At 28.6% G+C, this 17,779-nt stretch overlaps 1 protein-coding gene across 1 annotated transcript in view; it reads right to left on the reverse strand.

The window, feature by feature from the left end:
* Positions 1-6,007: 6,007 nt before the first annotated feature.
* The window catches only part of LOC142235345 (uncharacterized), a 617,569-nt gene continuing 605,797 nt past the window's right edge, over positions 6,008-17,779 (reverse strand). Inside the window, 2 exon segments of the mRNA XM_075306601.1 lie at positions 6,008-6,078; positions 6,122-6,468. Coding sequence (XP_075162716.1) covers positions 6,008-6,078; positions 6,122-6,468 — 418 coding nt within the window.

Below are 17,779 nucleotides of genomic sequence, written 5' to 3' on the forward strand. Positions count from 1 at the left end.
AATGTTGTCATCTATAGAATTTTTATTTTCATAGTAAACTGTCTCAAAATATTATTTCTATAAGAAATTCTGTCAAAATTTTATTTCGAAAGAAAACTTTTTCAAAATTGTATTTCTATAATATTTTAAAAGTAATGAATGCAAACAGAAGTTCCAAAGTTTTTTTTTTTTTGCTGGGAAATCAATGTTCGCCTACGCCCTTAATGGAAATATTTTTTTTTGTTCCTAAATTCTGGTTTAAAAATTTGGTTCTATGTTAAGACCTAAAGCGGTAAACTGATGTAGGAAAATGAATTCATAAAATAAAAAAAACAACTGCCAAACCACAGAATGAACAAAAACTTGTTCCAGTCCAAAATTTCAGACAAAAAGTTTGAGCTCAACAAAAACACAGCAACAGAGATCCTGTAAAATTTTAAAGAAATTATACCCAAGGGATAAAAAAAAACTACACACATACCCACACTTACATACACCCCAGTTATGCCGATGTTGGATAAAATATGGAAACATACCCATACACACACACATATAAATTTATATATATATACAGGACATTGAGTGGAGTATTTCACCGCGTTAAGATGCCACCAAACGATGTGGACTCAAATATGAGGTAGAAAGTCAACAAACACATACGAATACCCCAAACCGAAAGCGGTACAGGGAGGATGAATAAATTTTTAAATGCTTCGTAAATTTTTGTACACAAGGAGCACGTACACAATGTCCCATTACGAGAATGCCAAGTTGATTTAACCTAAATTCCGAGCGAACAATGACAATGTGCTCGAGTTTGCGTCCATACTCTGGGGTACACTAAAGGTACATCGTGACCAGAGCATGAAAGCGACCATCCGTCACCGCCAGAAAAAAGGTCGTTGCCGGATGGGACTTTATTTGTGAGATCAGCGGAGGCGTTTCGTCTTTTGAGAGTATACAAATTTTAAATATTTGGCGCCGGTCAATTATCCATTAAAAATCAAATTAAAGCAATAACATATACCCAGAGAAGGAATATGATCACCTTAAACATGCCTCTAGAGCATAAAGTTATTTATGGACGGAGAATATGTAATGCAGTCGAAGTTCGGTTTTACGATAGCACATTTCTCCTCAACTAAGAGGTACTTCACAAATTGCCTTTAGAAATATACTCTTGACAAAATTTTCTATAGAAATAAAATTTTTACAAAATTTTCAATAGAAAAAAAATTTTGACAAAATTTTGTATAGAAACAAAATTTTGACAAAATTTTCTATAGAAATAAAATTTTGACAAAATTTTCTATAGAAACAAAATGTTCTATAGAAACAAATTCTTGACACAATTTTCTCTTTTTTCTTTTTCGGTTTTACGGTAGCATATTTCTCCTCAACTAAGAGGTACTTCACAAATTGCCTTTAGAAATATATTCTTGACAACATTTTCAATAGAAAAAAAATTTTGACAAAATTTTGTAAAGAAACAAAATTTTCTATAGAAACAAATTCTTGACACAATTTTCTATAGAAATAAAATTTTGACAAAAATTTTCTATAGAAAAAAAAAAATTGACAAAATTTTGTATAGAAACAAAATTTTCTATAGAAACAAATTCTTGGTACAATTTTCCATAGAAATAAAATTTTGACAAAATTTTCTATAGAAGTAAAATTTTGACAAAATTTTGTATAGAACAAAAATTTTGAGAAAATTTTCTATAGAAACAAAATTTTCCATAGAAACAAATTCTTGACACAATTTTCTATAGAAATAAAATTTTGACAAAATTTTCTATAGAAGTATAATTTTGACAAAATTTTTTATAAAAAAAAATTTTGAGAAAATTTTGTATAGAAACAAAATTTTGACAAAATATAGAAACAAATTCTTTGCACAATTTTCTATAGAAATAAAATTTTCACAAAATTTTAGTGAACTGCCTGAATTTATTCTGATAATTGGTTGATAGCTTTGCTGCAAATAGAGGATGCTGATGAGGAATGTGGTAATTCCGAAACGTGCGTCCATCTAACCATCTTGCAGTCTATAGGGCTTTGTCCAAATAAATTTGACAAACATTCTTTTCCTCTGTTGGTTAAGCTACACCTGTAGTTTAGTCAATGCATGGTTTTAAGCTGAAATAAAAAACAACAACAATTTTCTACAGATATAAAATTTTGACATTTTCTATAGAAATAAAATTTTCAAAAAAATTTTCTATTGAAAAACAATTAACACAAAATTTTCTATAGAAATAAAATATTGACAAAATTTTTTATAGAATTAAAATTTTTTGAAAATTTTCTATAGAAGTAAAATTTTGATAAAATTTTCTATGAAATAAATTTTTAGAAAATTTTCTGTAGAAATAAAATCTTGACAAAATTTTCTATGGTATTAAAAACGATGTTCGTCCGTGTATTGAATTGTTTTTATACCCTCCACCATAGGATGGGGGTATATTAACTTTGTCATTCCGTTTGTAACACATCGAAAATTGCTCTAAGACCCCATAAAGTATATATATTCTGGGTCGTGGTGAAATTCTGAGTCGATCTCAGCATGTCCGTCCGTCCGTCCGTCCGTCTGTTGAAATCACGCTAACTTCCGAACGAAACAAGCTATCGACTTGAAACTTGGCACAAGTAGTTGTTATTGATGTAGGTAGGCTGGTATTGCAAATGGGTCATATCGGTCCACAGTTACATATAGCCCCCATATAAACGGACCCCAAATTTGGCTTTCGATTGCTCTAAGAGAAGAATCCGATCCGGTTGAAGTTTGGTACATGGTGTTAATATATGGTCTCTAACAACCATGCAAGAATTGGTCCATATCGGTCCACTTTTACGTATAGCCCCCATATAAACGGACCCCCAAATTTGGCTTGCGATTGCTCTAAAAGAAGCAAATTTCATCCGATCAGGCTGAAAGTTGGTACATGGTGTTAGTATATGGTCTCTAACAACCTTGCAAAAATTGGTCCATATCGGTCCACTTTTACGTATAGCCCCCATATAAACGGACCTCCAAATTTGGTTTGCGAGGCCTCGAAGAGAAGCAAATTTCATCCGATCCGGCTGAAATTTGGTACATGGTGTTAGTATATGGTCTCTAACAACCATGCAAAAAGTGCTCCACATCGGTCCATAATTATATATAGCCCCCATATAAACCGATCCCCCGATTTGGCTTGCGAGGCCTCTAAGAGATGCATATTTCATCCGATCCGGCTAAAATTTGGTACATGGTGTAAGTATATGGTCTATAACAACCATGCAAAAATTGGTCCACATCAGTCCATAATTATATATAGCCCCCATATAAACCGATCCCCCGATTTGGTGTGCGAGGCCTCTAAGAGAAGCACATTTCATCCGATCCGGCTGAAATTTGGTACATGGTGTTAGCATATGGTCTCTAACAACCATGCAAAAATTGGTCCACATTGGTCCATAAATATATATAGCCCCCATATAAACCGATCACCAGATTTGACCTCCGGAGCCTCTTGGAAGACCAAAATTCATCTGATTCATTTGAAATGTGGTACGTGGTGTTAATATATGGCCTCAAACTCCCATGCAAAAATTGGTCGAAATCGGTCCATAAATATATATAGCCCCCATAAAAACCGATCACCAGATTTGACCTCCGGAGCCTCTAAGAGAACCAAAATTCATCCCATCCGGTTGAAATTTGGTTAGTATATGGGATCCAACAACCATGCAGGAATTGGTTCCTATCAGTCCATAATTATATATAGCCCCCATATAAGCGACCCCCATATTTCAATTCTGGCTCTCTACGTACCGTGCAAAAAGTCCATATCGATTCGTAATTATTTGTAAACTTAACTATACTAACTAACAATTTAGAAAACGATGTTAAGAAGTTTTAACACAACCCGAGTATTTCGATTGTGGATGACAGTCTTTCGTAGAAGTTTCTACACAATCCATGGTGGAGGGTATATAAGATTCGGCCTGGCCGAACTTACGGCCGTATATACTTGTTTTTTATACCCTCCATCATAGGATGGGGGTATATTAACTTTGTCATTCCGTTTGTAACACATCGAAATATTGCTCTAAGACCCCATAAAGTATATATATTCTGGGTCGTGGTGAAATTCTGAGTCGATCTGAGCATGTCCGTCCGTCCGTCCGTCCGTCCGTCTGTTGAAATCACGCTAACTTCCGAACGAAACAAGCTATCGACTTGAAACTTGGCACAAGTAGTTGTTATCGATGCAGGTCGGATGGTATTGAAAATGGGCCATATCGGTCCACTTTTACGTATAGCCCCCATATAAAGGGACCCTCTGATTTGGCTTGTGGAGCCTCTAACAGAAGCGTATTTCATCCGATCCGGCTGTAATTTGGTATATGGTGTTTGTATATGGTCTCTAACAACCATGCAAAAATTGGTCCACATCGGTCCATAATTATGTATAGCCCCCATATAAACCGATCCCCAGATTTGGCTTGCGGAGCCTCAAAAGCAGCAAATTTCATCCGATCTGGCTGAAATTTGGTACATGGTATTGGTATATGGTGTCTAACAACCGTGCAAAAATTGGTCCACATCGGTCCATAATTATATATAGCGCCCATATAAACCGATCCCCAGATTTGGGTTGCGGTGCCTCAAAGAGAAACAAATTTCATCCGATCCGCCTGAAATTGGGTACATGTTGTTGGTATATGGTCTCTAACAACCATGCAAAAATTGGTCCACTTCGGTTCATAATTATACATAGCCCCCATATAAACCGATCCCCAGATTTGGCTTGCGAAGTCTCCAAGAGAAGCAAATTTCATCCAATCTGGTTGTAATTTGGAACATGGTGTTAGTATATGATCTTTAACAACCGTGCCACAATTGGTCCATATCGGTCCTTAATTATATATAGCCCCCATATAAAACGTTCTCCAAATTTGACCTCCGGAGCCTCTTGGAGGAGCAAAATTCATCCGATCCGGTTCAAATTGGGAACGTGGTGTTAGTATATGGTCGCTAACAACCATACCAAAATTGGTTCAACCACACAAAAATTGGTCCATATCGGTTCATAATCATAGTTGCCACTAGAGCCAAAAATAATCTACCAAAATTTTATTTCTATAGAAAATTTTGTCAAAATTTTATTTCTATAGAAAATTTTGTCAAAATTTTATTTCTATAGAAAATTTTGTCAAAATTTTATTTCTAGAAAAAATTTTGTTAAAATTTTATTCGGTTCATAATAAAATTTTCATCATTGTCAAAATTTTATTTCTATAGAAAATTTTGTCAAAATTTTATTTCTATAGAAAATTTTGTTCAAATTTTATTCGGTTCATAATCATGGTTGCCACTCGAGCCAAAAATAATCTACCAAGATTTTATTTCTATAGAAAATTTTGTTAAAATTTTATTTCTGTAGAAATTTTTGTCAAAATTTTCTTTCTATAAAAAATTTTGTCAAAATTTTTATTTCTATAGAAAATTTTGTGAAAATTTTATTTCTATAGAAAATTTTGTTAAAATTTTATTTCTGTAGAAAATTTTGTCAAAATTTTATGTCTACTTTGTCAAACTGAATTATATACGTATTGGATCTATCTTTTTTGATTTAATATATACCACGTATGGACTTACATACAATTTAGAAGATGTGTTAGGAGGTTTTAAGATACCTTGCCATCGACAAGCATTACCGCAACTTAAGTAATTCGATTGTGGATGGCAGTGTTTAGAAGAAGTTTCTACGCAATCCATGATGGAGGGTACATAAGCTTCGGCCTGGCCGAACTTACGGCCGTATATACTTGTTTTTTTTTTTTTTTAATTTTGGCCCGTCCTTTCAATTTTTGAAGTTCTTGTTTTTTTGCATCACAGCCTAAGGCTTTGTACCTATGGTTTGATGGTATATAAGCCCCGGACACACAATGAAACTAAAAATGTTTCCATTGATTTGCAACAAAAGCTAGACATATTGTAGATGATAGCATTTTTCAAAATTCTTAATAACTTTGGTCACAGGCATAAATTCAATGCAATTTGAATGCTATGCAATGTGATGTGTAATTGGAATTTGCCAGAGTCCGCTTTTTTTTTGGTATTTGGGACATTGTTCTTTGCGATACTTACCATCACACCACAATGTGGCTGAAATACATGCATCTATTTCCGGACATTTATATTCACAGTCTGATTCTTTTGGATAGAACCCAAAATCACTTAGCGTATCGTTGCCACTGGTGCCTGTAGTGGTTACCACACCAGTACTACTACCTCCAGCACCGGCAGTGCCTGTTCCACCAACAGCTGTACCACCACTACTACCACCAGCTCCACCAATTGTACTGGTGGTTGTTGCATTGCTTTGCAAATCAAATTGTTGTAATAATGCATTTTTCGTGCGATAGATCTCTAGCCAAGTGAAAGCAATATCTCCAGGTTCCTTTAATATGGGCTCCAGCACTAAACTGACCGGCCTGCAAAAGAGAAAACCAAAAAACAAAAAATTAAATATTTCAAATTTTGATCGTAAAATTTTGCAAAACAAAAACTCCAATTAATTGGAGAAAAACAAAAAAATTAGGCAATGGAAATAAATCTAAAATGAGTTTTGATTTTTTGGGATATTGTATATCTGCAAACATTTTTTTTTGAATCATTGGCTTGTGTGAAAAGAGCATAATTTTTTTCGTTTGAGATTATATGCCCATACCTAAAGCATAATAATAAGCACTGGCTTTTATTAAATTTGGTTATTTTTTCAAAGTTTTGTCAAAATTTTATTTCTTTATAAAATTTTGTCAAAATTTTATTTCTATAGAAAATTTCGTCAAAATTTTATTTTTATAGAAATTGTTCCCAATTTTTTTCTATCAAAAATTTTATCAAAAAATTCTTAAGAAAATTTTGTCAAAATTTTATTTCTATAGAAAAAAATTTTATCAAAAAATTCTTTAGAAAATTTTGTCTAAATTTTATTTCTATAGAAAATTTTGTCAAAATTCACTACATAAAGAAAATTTTGTCAAAATTTTATTTCTGTAGAAAATTTTGTCATATTTTTTCAAAATTCACTTTATTTATCAACATTTTATTGCATCGAGAATTTTGTCAAAATTTTATTTCTATAGTAAAATTTGTCAAAATTTTATTTCTATAGTAAAATTTGTCAAAATTTTATTCTACAAAAATTTTTATTTTTATAGAAAATTTTGTCAAAATTTTACTGCTATATTTTTTTTTTTAAATTTCAGTTGTATAAGAAATTTTGTCAAAATTTTATTTCTATAGTAAATTTTGTCAATATTTTATTTCTATCGAAATTGTTCCCAATTTTTTTTTTTCTATAAAAAATTTAATCAAAAAATTCTTTAGAAAAGTTTGTAAAAATTTTATTTCAATAGAAAACTTTGTCAAAATTGACTGTATAAAGAAAATTTTGCCAAAATTTTATTTCTGTAGAAATATTTGCCAAATTTTTTCAAAATTCACTTTAGAAAGAAAAATTTATCAACATTTTATTTCATCGAGAATTTTGTCAAAATTTTATTTTTCTAGAAAATTTTGCCAAATTTTATTTCCGTAGATGATTTTGTCAAAATTTTATTTCTATAAAAAATTTTATCAAAATTTCATCACTATAAGAAATTTTGTCAAAATTTCATTTCTATAGATTTTGTTAAAATTTTATTTCTATAAAAAATTTTGCCAAATTTTAATTTCTATAGAAAGCTTTGTCTGAATTTTATTTCTATAGAAGATTTTTTCACAGTTTTATTTCTATAGAAAATTTTACCAAAATTATATTTCTATAGAAATTTTTTCTACAGACAATTTTGTCAAAATTTTATTTCTACTTCTAAAGAAAATTTTCTCAAAAATTTTTTTCTATAGAAAATTTTGTCCGAATTTTATTTCTATAGAAAATTTTGACAGAATTTTATTTCTATAGAAAATTTTGTCAAAATTTTATTTCTATTTCTCTATTTCTAAAGAAAATTTTCTCAAAATTTTATTTCTATAGAAAATTCTGTCCGAATTAAATTTCTATAGAAAATTTTGTCAAAATTTTATTCTATAGAAAATTCTCTCGAAATTTTATTTCTATAGAAAATTCTCTCGAAATTTTATTTCTATAAGAAGTTTTCTCAAAATTTTATTTTTATAGAAAATTTTGTCTAAATTTTATTTCTATAGAGAATTTTGTCAAAATTTTATTTCTATCGAAAATTTTGTCAAAATTTTATTTCCATAGAAAATTTTGTCACAATTTTATTTCTATAGAAAATTCTCTCGAAATTTTCTTTCTATAAGAAATTTTCTCAAATTTCTATAGAAAAATTTATCAAATATACATTATATATACAATATTTATCTATTTCTCTATTTCTAAAGAAAATTTTCTCAAAATTTTATTTCTATAGAAAATTCTGTCCGAATTTAATTTCTATAGAAAATTTTGTCAAAATTTTATTCTATAGAAAATTCTCTCGAAATTTTATATCTATAGAAAATTCTCTCGAAATTTTATTTCTATAAGAAATTTTCTCAAAATTTTATTTTTATAGAAAATTTTGTCAAAATTTTATTTCTATAGAGAATTTTGTCAAAATTTTATTTCTATCGAAAATTTTGTCAAAATTTTATTTCCATAGAACATTTTGTCACAATTTTATTTCTATAGAAAATTCTCTCGAAATTTTCTTTCTATAAGAAATTTTCTCAAATTTCTATAGATAAATTTATCACAATGTTATTTCTATAAATAATTTTGTCAAAAGTTTATTTCTGTAGAAAATTTGCCAAAAATTTTATTTTTAGAGAAAATGTTGTCAAAATTTCATTTGTATAGAAAATTTTGTCAAAATTTTATTTCTATAGAAAATTTTGTCAAAATTTACTATACTATAGTTGACATAAATTAGGGATTATATGCTCCAACAAATTCTTGCCAGATTAAAGAACATTTTTTTCTTTTGTGTAGTAGGAAGCTGGCGTATCCAAAAATCTGATATATTTTATTTAGTAACATTAGAGCTATGGACTATGGACTATTTGTGTTTGAATTCAATTACACATTTCTCCAACACTCTTGGCTAACATGGTCAATGTACACTTGCTAGTCCACATCCATTTGGGCTTCATTTGGGTGTATGTTGAGGCTTATAATTTCTTGTGAAGAGTGTTCATGTCAGCAATTTCCAAAACACCAACAGACATCAATTTCTACACAACGGACAATGATTAACATCATGCTTAGTAGTTTGCAATGTCAGATTGAAGAAATATGTCCAGCATACAACAATTCCATGTTCAAAATAATGGTTATTTTCATAGAGCAAGGAATTGCAACGAATTTTAATGAAAATAGGAAATAATAAATATTGATATATAGTAAACTGAAAAAATTATAATGTGGTGAGTACAAAGATTTCTTGTCCTACAAATATGCGAAATTGGCTTAGCTAGTGTTTCTTTTCGTCTGGACTACAAAATTTTGTCAAGTTTTAATTTTTATAGATAATTTCGTCAAAATTTAAATTCTACAGAAAATTTTGTCAAAATTTAATTTCTATAGAAAATTTTGTTAAAATGTTATTTCTATAGAAAATTTTGTCAAAATTTTATTTCTATAGAAAATTTTGTCAAAATTTTTTTTTTTGATAGAAAATTTTGTCAAAATTTCTATAGAAAATTTTGTAAAATTTCAGTTGTATAAGAAATTCTAACAAAATTTTATTTCTATAGTAAATTTTGTCAAAATTTTATATCTGCAGAAAATGTTGTCAAAATTTTATTTCTATAGAAAATTTTGTCAAGCTTTAATTTTTATCGATAATTTTGTCAAAATTTAAATTCTATAGAAAATTTTGTCAAAATTTAATATCTATAGAAAATTTTGTCAAAATTGTATTTCTATAGAAAACTTTGTAGAGCTTTAATTTTTAGAGAAAAATTTGTCAAGCTTTAATTTTTATAGAAAATTTTGTCAAAATTTAAATTCTACAGAAAATTTTCTCAAAATTTTATTTTGATAGAAAATTTTGTCAAAATTTCTATAGAAAATTTTGTAAAATTTTAGTTGTATAAGAAATTTTAACAAAATTTTATTTCTATAGAAAATTTTGTCAAAATTTAAATTCTATAGACAATTTTGTCAAAATTTTATTTCTATAGACAACATTGTCAAGCTTTAATTTTTATAGAAAATTTTGTCAAAATTTAAATTCTATAGAAAATTTTGTCAAAATTTTATTTCTATAGAAAATTTTTTCAAAATTTTATATCTAAAGAAAATTTTGTCAAAATTTAAATTCTATAGAAAATTTTGTCAAGCTTTAATTTTTATCGATAATTTTGTCAAAATTTAAATTCTATAGAAAATTTTGTCAAAATTTAATTTCTATAGAAAATTTTGTCAAAATTTTATTTCTATAGAAAACTTAGTCAAGCTTTAATTTTTATAGAAAATTTTGTCAAGCTTTAATTTTTATAGAAAATTTTGTCAAAATTTAAATTCTATAGAATATTTTGTCAAAATTTTATTTCTACAGAAAATTTTGTCAAAATTTTATTTCAATAGACAATTTTGTCAAAATTTCTATAGAAAACTTTGTAAAATTTCTGTTGTATAAGAAATTTTAACAACATTTTATTTCTGTAGAAAATTTTTTCAAAATTTTGTATCTAACGAAAATTTTGTCAAAATTTTATTTCTATAGAAAATTTTGTCGAGCTTTAATTTTTATCGATAATTTTGTCAAAATTTAAATTCTATCGAAAATTTTGTCAAAATTTAATTTCTATAGAAAATTTTGGCAATTTTGTTTATAGAAATAAAATTTTGTCAATACTTTATTTCTATAGAATATTTTGTCAAAATTTCATTTCTATAGAACATTTTGTCAAACATTTTTTACTATAGAAAATTTTGTCAAAATTTTACTTTTGAGAAAATGTTGTCAATTTGTTTTTTTATAGAAAATTTTGTCAAAATTTTATTTCTCTAGAAAATTTTGTCAAAAATTTTTTTCTATAGAAAATTTTGTCAAACTTTCTATTTTCTATAGAAAATGTTTTTAAAATTTTATTTTTATAGAAAATGTGGTTAAAATTTTATTTCTATAGAAATTTTTTCAAAATTTTATTTCTACAGAAAACTTTATCAGAGTTTTATGTCTATAGAGAATTCATCATTCAAAAACCCACAACTTGGTAACACTACCACCAAATGCGTAATTTGTTGGTATTGAGTGTTGTATATGAATACCTTTTTCTCGCTTCCACTCACTACGAGCAATGTTCTCTCTCTTTATCACTCTATAGTGTGTTAGTTATGTGTTTATGATATTTGAAAGTGTGTTTAGTAATGTATCGATTTAACATTCACATTCAGTGCATAATGAACATGTGAATTTCTGGCACTTGCACATTGATATCAAGCCTAGAGTCTGAATTTATAAGAGTGGGTTTTGGCAAATTAAGAGAAAGAAGATGATTGTATCTTTGTTACGATACCAACTAAATGAAAACAATTATATATGGCCGAAAGTTTGGCCTGGCCCTATCTTATGTTCGCCCAATGGGTTGTGTAAAAAATTCGGAATTTGACTACATGCGCATTAATAATTATTGGCTGATATTAACCGTTTTTGTTCGGTTCCGAGAAATGTAAATGGAAACGTTACATACCGAGAGAAACTACACAAATGAAGTTTAAGAAAATATATATATACGCAAGAATTCTTCGTCCAGGCGAATGGTAGGCGAAAGGTAAAATTTAAAAAAAATTATAAAATCGATTTTTTTCTACATTGTTTGTATTGAGAAAAATTTTGACTAAAATTTCGGTTGGGAGGAAAGAAATTATTTTTTTGCGTGTAGGCATGAAAAATAAATTCCAATTTTTGGTTATTTTTATATCTGTTTTAAAATGGACTTTCAAGGTCTCTCAATATGCAAATAAAGAGACTTTATTTCATATTTACATTCGACGTTTCGTTGGTGATTTCCAACTTCTTCTGGGATGAATTTTTATTGAAATCTGGCAACCATATTGTAAATTTTGTTAAAACATTTTAAAACAAGTACTCTAAAAAAAAATATTTACGTGCTATTAAAGATTACGAAACCTCAATTTTAGGATGCGCAAGTTACACACTATTAAAGACAAATTTCTTTAAAATAATGAAATTTTAATAAAAGCAAGTATATACGGCCGTAAGTTCGGCCAGGCCGAAGCTTATGTACCCACCAGAAATAAAATTTTAACAAAATTTTCTATAGAAATAAAATTTTCACAAAATTTTCTATAGAAATAAAAATTTTGACAAAATATTCTATAGAAAGAAAATTTTGACAAAAATTTCTACAGAAATAAAAAAAAATATAGAAATAAAATCTTGGTAGATTATTTGTGGCTCGAGTGGCAACCTGATTATGAACCGAATAAAATTTGAACAAAATTTTCTATAGAAATAAAATTTTGAAAATTTTTCTATAGAAATAAAATTTTGACAAAATTTTCTATAGAAATAAAATTTTGAAAATTATGAAAATTTTTTAAGAACCGAATAAAATTTGAACAAAATTTTCTCTAGAAATAAAATTTTGACAACATTTTCTATAGAAATAAAATTTTGGTAGATTATTTTTGGCTCTAATGGCAACCATGATTATAAACCGATATGGACCAATTTTTGTGTGATTGGACCAATTTTGGTATGGTTGTTAGCGACCATATACTAACACCAAGTTCCTAATTTGAACCGGATCGGATGAATTTTGCTCCTCCAAGAGGCTCCGGAGGTCAAATCTGGAGAACGTTTTATATGGGGGGTATATATAATTATGGACCGATATGGACCAATTCTGGCACGGTTGTTAAAGATCATATACTAACACCATGTTCCAAATTACAACCGGCTTGGATGAAATTTGCTTTTCTTGGAGACTTCGCAAGCCAAATCTGGGGATCGGTTTATATGGGGGCTATATATAATTATGAACCGATGTGGACAAATTTTTGCATGATTGTTAGCGACCATAAACCAACACCATGCACCAAATTTCAGCCGGATCGGATGAAATTTGCTTCTCTTAGAGGCTCCGCAAGCCAAATCGGGGGATCGGTTTATATGGGGGCTATATATAATTATGAACCGATGTGGACCAATTTTTGCACCGTTGTTAGAGACCATATACCAACACCATGTACCAAATTTCAGCAGGATCGGATGAAATTTGCTTCTCTTAGAGAATCCGCAAGCCAAATTTGGGAGTCCGTTTATATTGGGGCTATACGTAAAACGTATATGGCCCATTTGCAATACCATCCGACCTACATCAATAACAACTACTTGTGCCAAGTTTCAGGTCAATAGCTTGTTTCGTTCGGAAGTTAGCGTGATGTCAACAGATGGACGGACGGACGGACATGCTCAGATCGACTCAGAATTTCACCACGACCCAGAATATATATACTTTATGGGGTCTTAGAGCAATATTTCGATGTGTTACAAACGGAATGACAAAGTTAATATACCCCCCATCCTATAGTGGAGGGTATAAAAATTCCCGCTTTTCCCTTGAAATTTTTTTTGAATTTTCTTTGCTATAAACATTACGGAGCCAGAGACCTTTCCAACGACCTTTGTGAGTTCTGGTGTTAAAACGCCAGGAAGGAAAACCCGACTTAATTTTTTATAGTAGATTAGTTTGAAATATGATTTCAACAAAATTCTATACAAAGCTCCTGTGATCCGTTTCACTCGGTGACCACGTGGTATACCTAGTATTCGTGGTGAAATTCTGAGTCGATCTGGCGAACAAACACAGCTATCGGCTTTACACGGATAGTATTGTAAATGGGCGATATCGAACCACTTTTAGGTACAGCTCCGACATAAGCCGATTCCTAGGTTCCTAGAAGCCATTGGAGAGAGAAAGTTTTATCTGATTTTAGTAGATACCCATCACGATAAAATTGGTTCATAATTATCAGGGTTGCCAAAGTTAATTTTCGTTATAGCCTACAAGAACAAAAAAAAAAGTTCACTACTTTCCCCATATTCCCACAAAAATTTCCCTACCATTTCTCCTACAATATTTTTCGTTAAATTTAAAAAAAAATTACAAAACAAAAATAGTTCTATGTGCTTTATGATCATATGAAAGTGCAACGCAACTTGTATAGCCACCACGGTTTCCACAGCTGGTAGAATTCTAACAAAAATTGTAGATTTTTTGATGTTTTGGTAGATCAAATCTCTTTAGAAATAAAATTTTGGAAACAGTTTATATAAAAATAAATTTGTGCAAAAAGTTTCTATAAAAATAAAATTTTGGAAAAAGTTCTACAAAAAAAATTTGAGAAAAAAAATTCTTTTGAAATAAAATATTGAGCAAATTTTCTATAGAAATAAAGTTTTGAAAAAAATTCTTTAGAAATAAAATTTTGACAATATTTTTTATAGAAATAAAATCTTGACAAAATTTTCTATAGAAACAAAAATTTGACAAAATTTTCTATAGGAATAAAGCTTTGACAAAATTTTCTACGGGAATACAATTTTGAAAAAAAAAATTCTATAGAAATAAACTTTTGAAAAAATTTTCAACAGAAATAAAATTTTCTATAGAAATAATCTATAGAAATAACATTATGATAAAATTTTCTATAGAAATATAATTTTGGAAAATTTTCTATAGAAATAAAATTTTGACAAAATTTTCTATAGAAATATAATTTTGACAAAAAAATCTATACAAATAAAATTTTGAGAAATTTTTCTATAGAAATAAAAATTTGAAAATAATTTTCAACCGAAATAAAATTTTCTATAGAAATAAATTTTTCTATAGAAATAACATTATGATAAAATTTTCTATAGAAATATAATTTTGGAAAATTTTCTATAGAAATAAAATTTTGACAAAATTTTCTATAGAAATATAATTTTGACAAAAAAATCTATAAAAATAAAATTTTGAGAAATTTTTCTATAGAAATAAAAATTTGAAAAAAATTTTCAACAGAAATAAAATTTTCTATAGAAATAAATTTTTCTATAGAAATAACATTTTGAAATAATTTTTTTTAGAAATAAAATTTTGAAAAATTTTTAATAGAAATATATTTTTGGAAAAATTTTCAACAGAAAAACAATTTTCTATAGAAATAAATTTTTCTATAAAAATAAAACTTTGACAAAAATTTCTATAGAAATAAAATTTTGACAAAATTTTCTATAGAAATATAATTTTGACAAAAAATTCTATAGAAATAAAATTTTAAGAAAATATTCTATAAAAATAAAATATTGAAAAAATTTTCAACAGAAATAAAATTTTCTATAGAAATAAAATTTTGAAATATTTTTTTAGAAATAAAATTGTGAAAAAATTTTCTATAGAAATAAAATTTTTTATAGAAATATAATATTGACAAAATGTTATAAAGAAATAAAATTTTGATAAAATTTTCTATAGAAATAAACTTTTGAAAAAATTTTCTTTAGAAATAAAATTGTGACAAAATTTTCTATAGAAATAAAATTTTGAGAAAAACTTCTATAGAAATAAAATTTTGACAAAATTTTCTATAGAAATAAAATTTTGATAAAAATTTTCTATAGGAATAAAGTTTTGACAAAATTTTCTATAGAAATATTCGTTTGGTACATTTGTGGTAAGATTTTCATAAAATTTTGGTAGATTTTTTTGGCATGATTACGAACCGTGGTTACCACTCATTGTTAAAGATCAAGCAAGCATAAATTTCTTCCGATCCGGTTGAAATGTGTCTATCCATGCGGTTCATTTCGGTTCATAATTTTTTATAGACTAGTGGCTCATATTACCTATATAAGCAGGCGTTTTGTATCTAGCAAAGAGTCCATATGGACTAACATACAATTTCGTAGACAATGTTAAGTAGGTTTTAGTTACCTTCCCATTGGCAACTGTTATCCTAACTCCAGGAATTCGATTATGGATGGCAGTCTTTACTAGAACTTTGTGTAAAGCTATGGTGAAGGGTACATATGATTCGGTTTCGCCAAATTTTCGACCGTATATGTGTTTTTATTAGAAAATTTTTGAACGGCCCTCTCTAATGTTCTTGAAAAATATTCAAACAAATATCAAATTTTCAATTTTCCTCGATTCAAGGATGCTCAGTGAAATACTGGCATATAATTTAAAATGTTATCTTACAAACACCTTCCAAATAACGTTATGCCACACCGCAGGGCCACTTTCTTTACTACCACATAAACATTCCTCGACGAACGAGAGGTTTAATCGAAGGCCAAAATGTCACAAAGTTTTGCTCGGTAAGGTTTCTTCGGTGAACATTTCGCTCCATTAGCCATTCACATACGCCTGAACTTTACGTATGCTTGATGCGTTTGAAGCGATGCATGTTTCCAATGATGCAAACAAAAAAGCGAAAACAAAAAATCTACATACCTTCATGTACGTGAGGAATCCTATCTTTGACAGGACAATTGTACTGCTGTGGATATTAGCAAAGAACAAAACACACACACGGCAGAATTGGAAAACTGTATTGATATTGTCATAAATACACGACGCATGAACATAAAAATCTTGGTATGCATGTGCATGCGTGCTCCATCTCCATTACAACATTACAGCAATCGCAAACACACCTACACTCAAATTCCATGACACTCTCATCTTCGCCTAAAGGTGAAAAAACAAAAACAGAACTCAAAGGTATGTGATCCCAGGGTGTCGAGTGGAGCGAGGGGGTGGCGACACAAGGACAACGACTCTACTATCGATTTTAATGAGTGCCTACCTTTTGGGATTTGAGTAAAGCACGAACAGGGATATTATCATTTCGATACTCCTACATGAAAGGATAAGGATGCATACCCCCATACACATTCCATAAACATCAAATCGTACTACACGTGGGTGTGTGTGTGCGCCTACATTGTCTCCGAGGATTTTTTGAAGTGTGATAAATTTGAACATTGGCCACAGACACAGTGGGGTGAGTGATTGTAAGTTTTGACCCAATTTAAAAAGTTCATATTCCACGATATTTCAAGGGAGGAGTTTTGTTAAGTATTTCTCAAAAATGTCCACTTTCTCTTTTAATTTCGCTCATTGTAGACATTTTTGAATTTGACCTGCTTGAAAACAAATATATGCCAAATTTGAAGACGATAACATTATAATTGAAGGGTGTAGGGTGAGTATAAGAGAAAGACAGACAGACGGACATTTTTAGGTCGCTTAGGAATTTTTGCCTGATCTATAAAATACAGGGTGACTGATATATTTTGCTATCATCTCTAAACAGCTTGTCTCACAGCTGACAGATTTATTCCAGTGACAGTTCATTTTACTGTTACAAACTTACAAAAATATTACATTCGGAAATAACAAAAAAAATTTTTGCAAATCTTTGTCAAAATTTAATTTCTATATAAAATTTTGTCAAAATTGTATTTCTATAGAAAATGTTGTCAAACTTTTATTTCTATAGAAAATTTTGTCAAAATTTTATTTCTATAGAAAATTTTGTCAAAAAATTATTTCAATACAAAATTTTGTCAAAATTTTATTTCAATAGAAAATTTTGTCAAAATTTTATCTATATAGAAAATTTGGTCAACATTTTATTTCTATAGAAAATTTTGTCAAAATTTTATTTCTATAGAAAATTTTGTCAAAATTTTATTTCTATAGAAAATTTTGTCAAAGTTTTATTTCTATAGAAAATTTTGTCAAAATTTTATTTCTATAGAAAAT

This window comes from Haematobia irritans, chromosome 4, assembly GCF_050003625.1.
Source record: "Haematobia irritans isolate KBUSLIRL chromosome 4, ASM5000362v1, whole genome shotgun sequence".
In the NCBI taxonomy this organism is placed as follows: Eukaryota; Metazoa; Arthropoda; class Insecta; order Diptera; family Muscidae; genus Haematobia; species Haematobia irritans.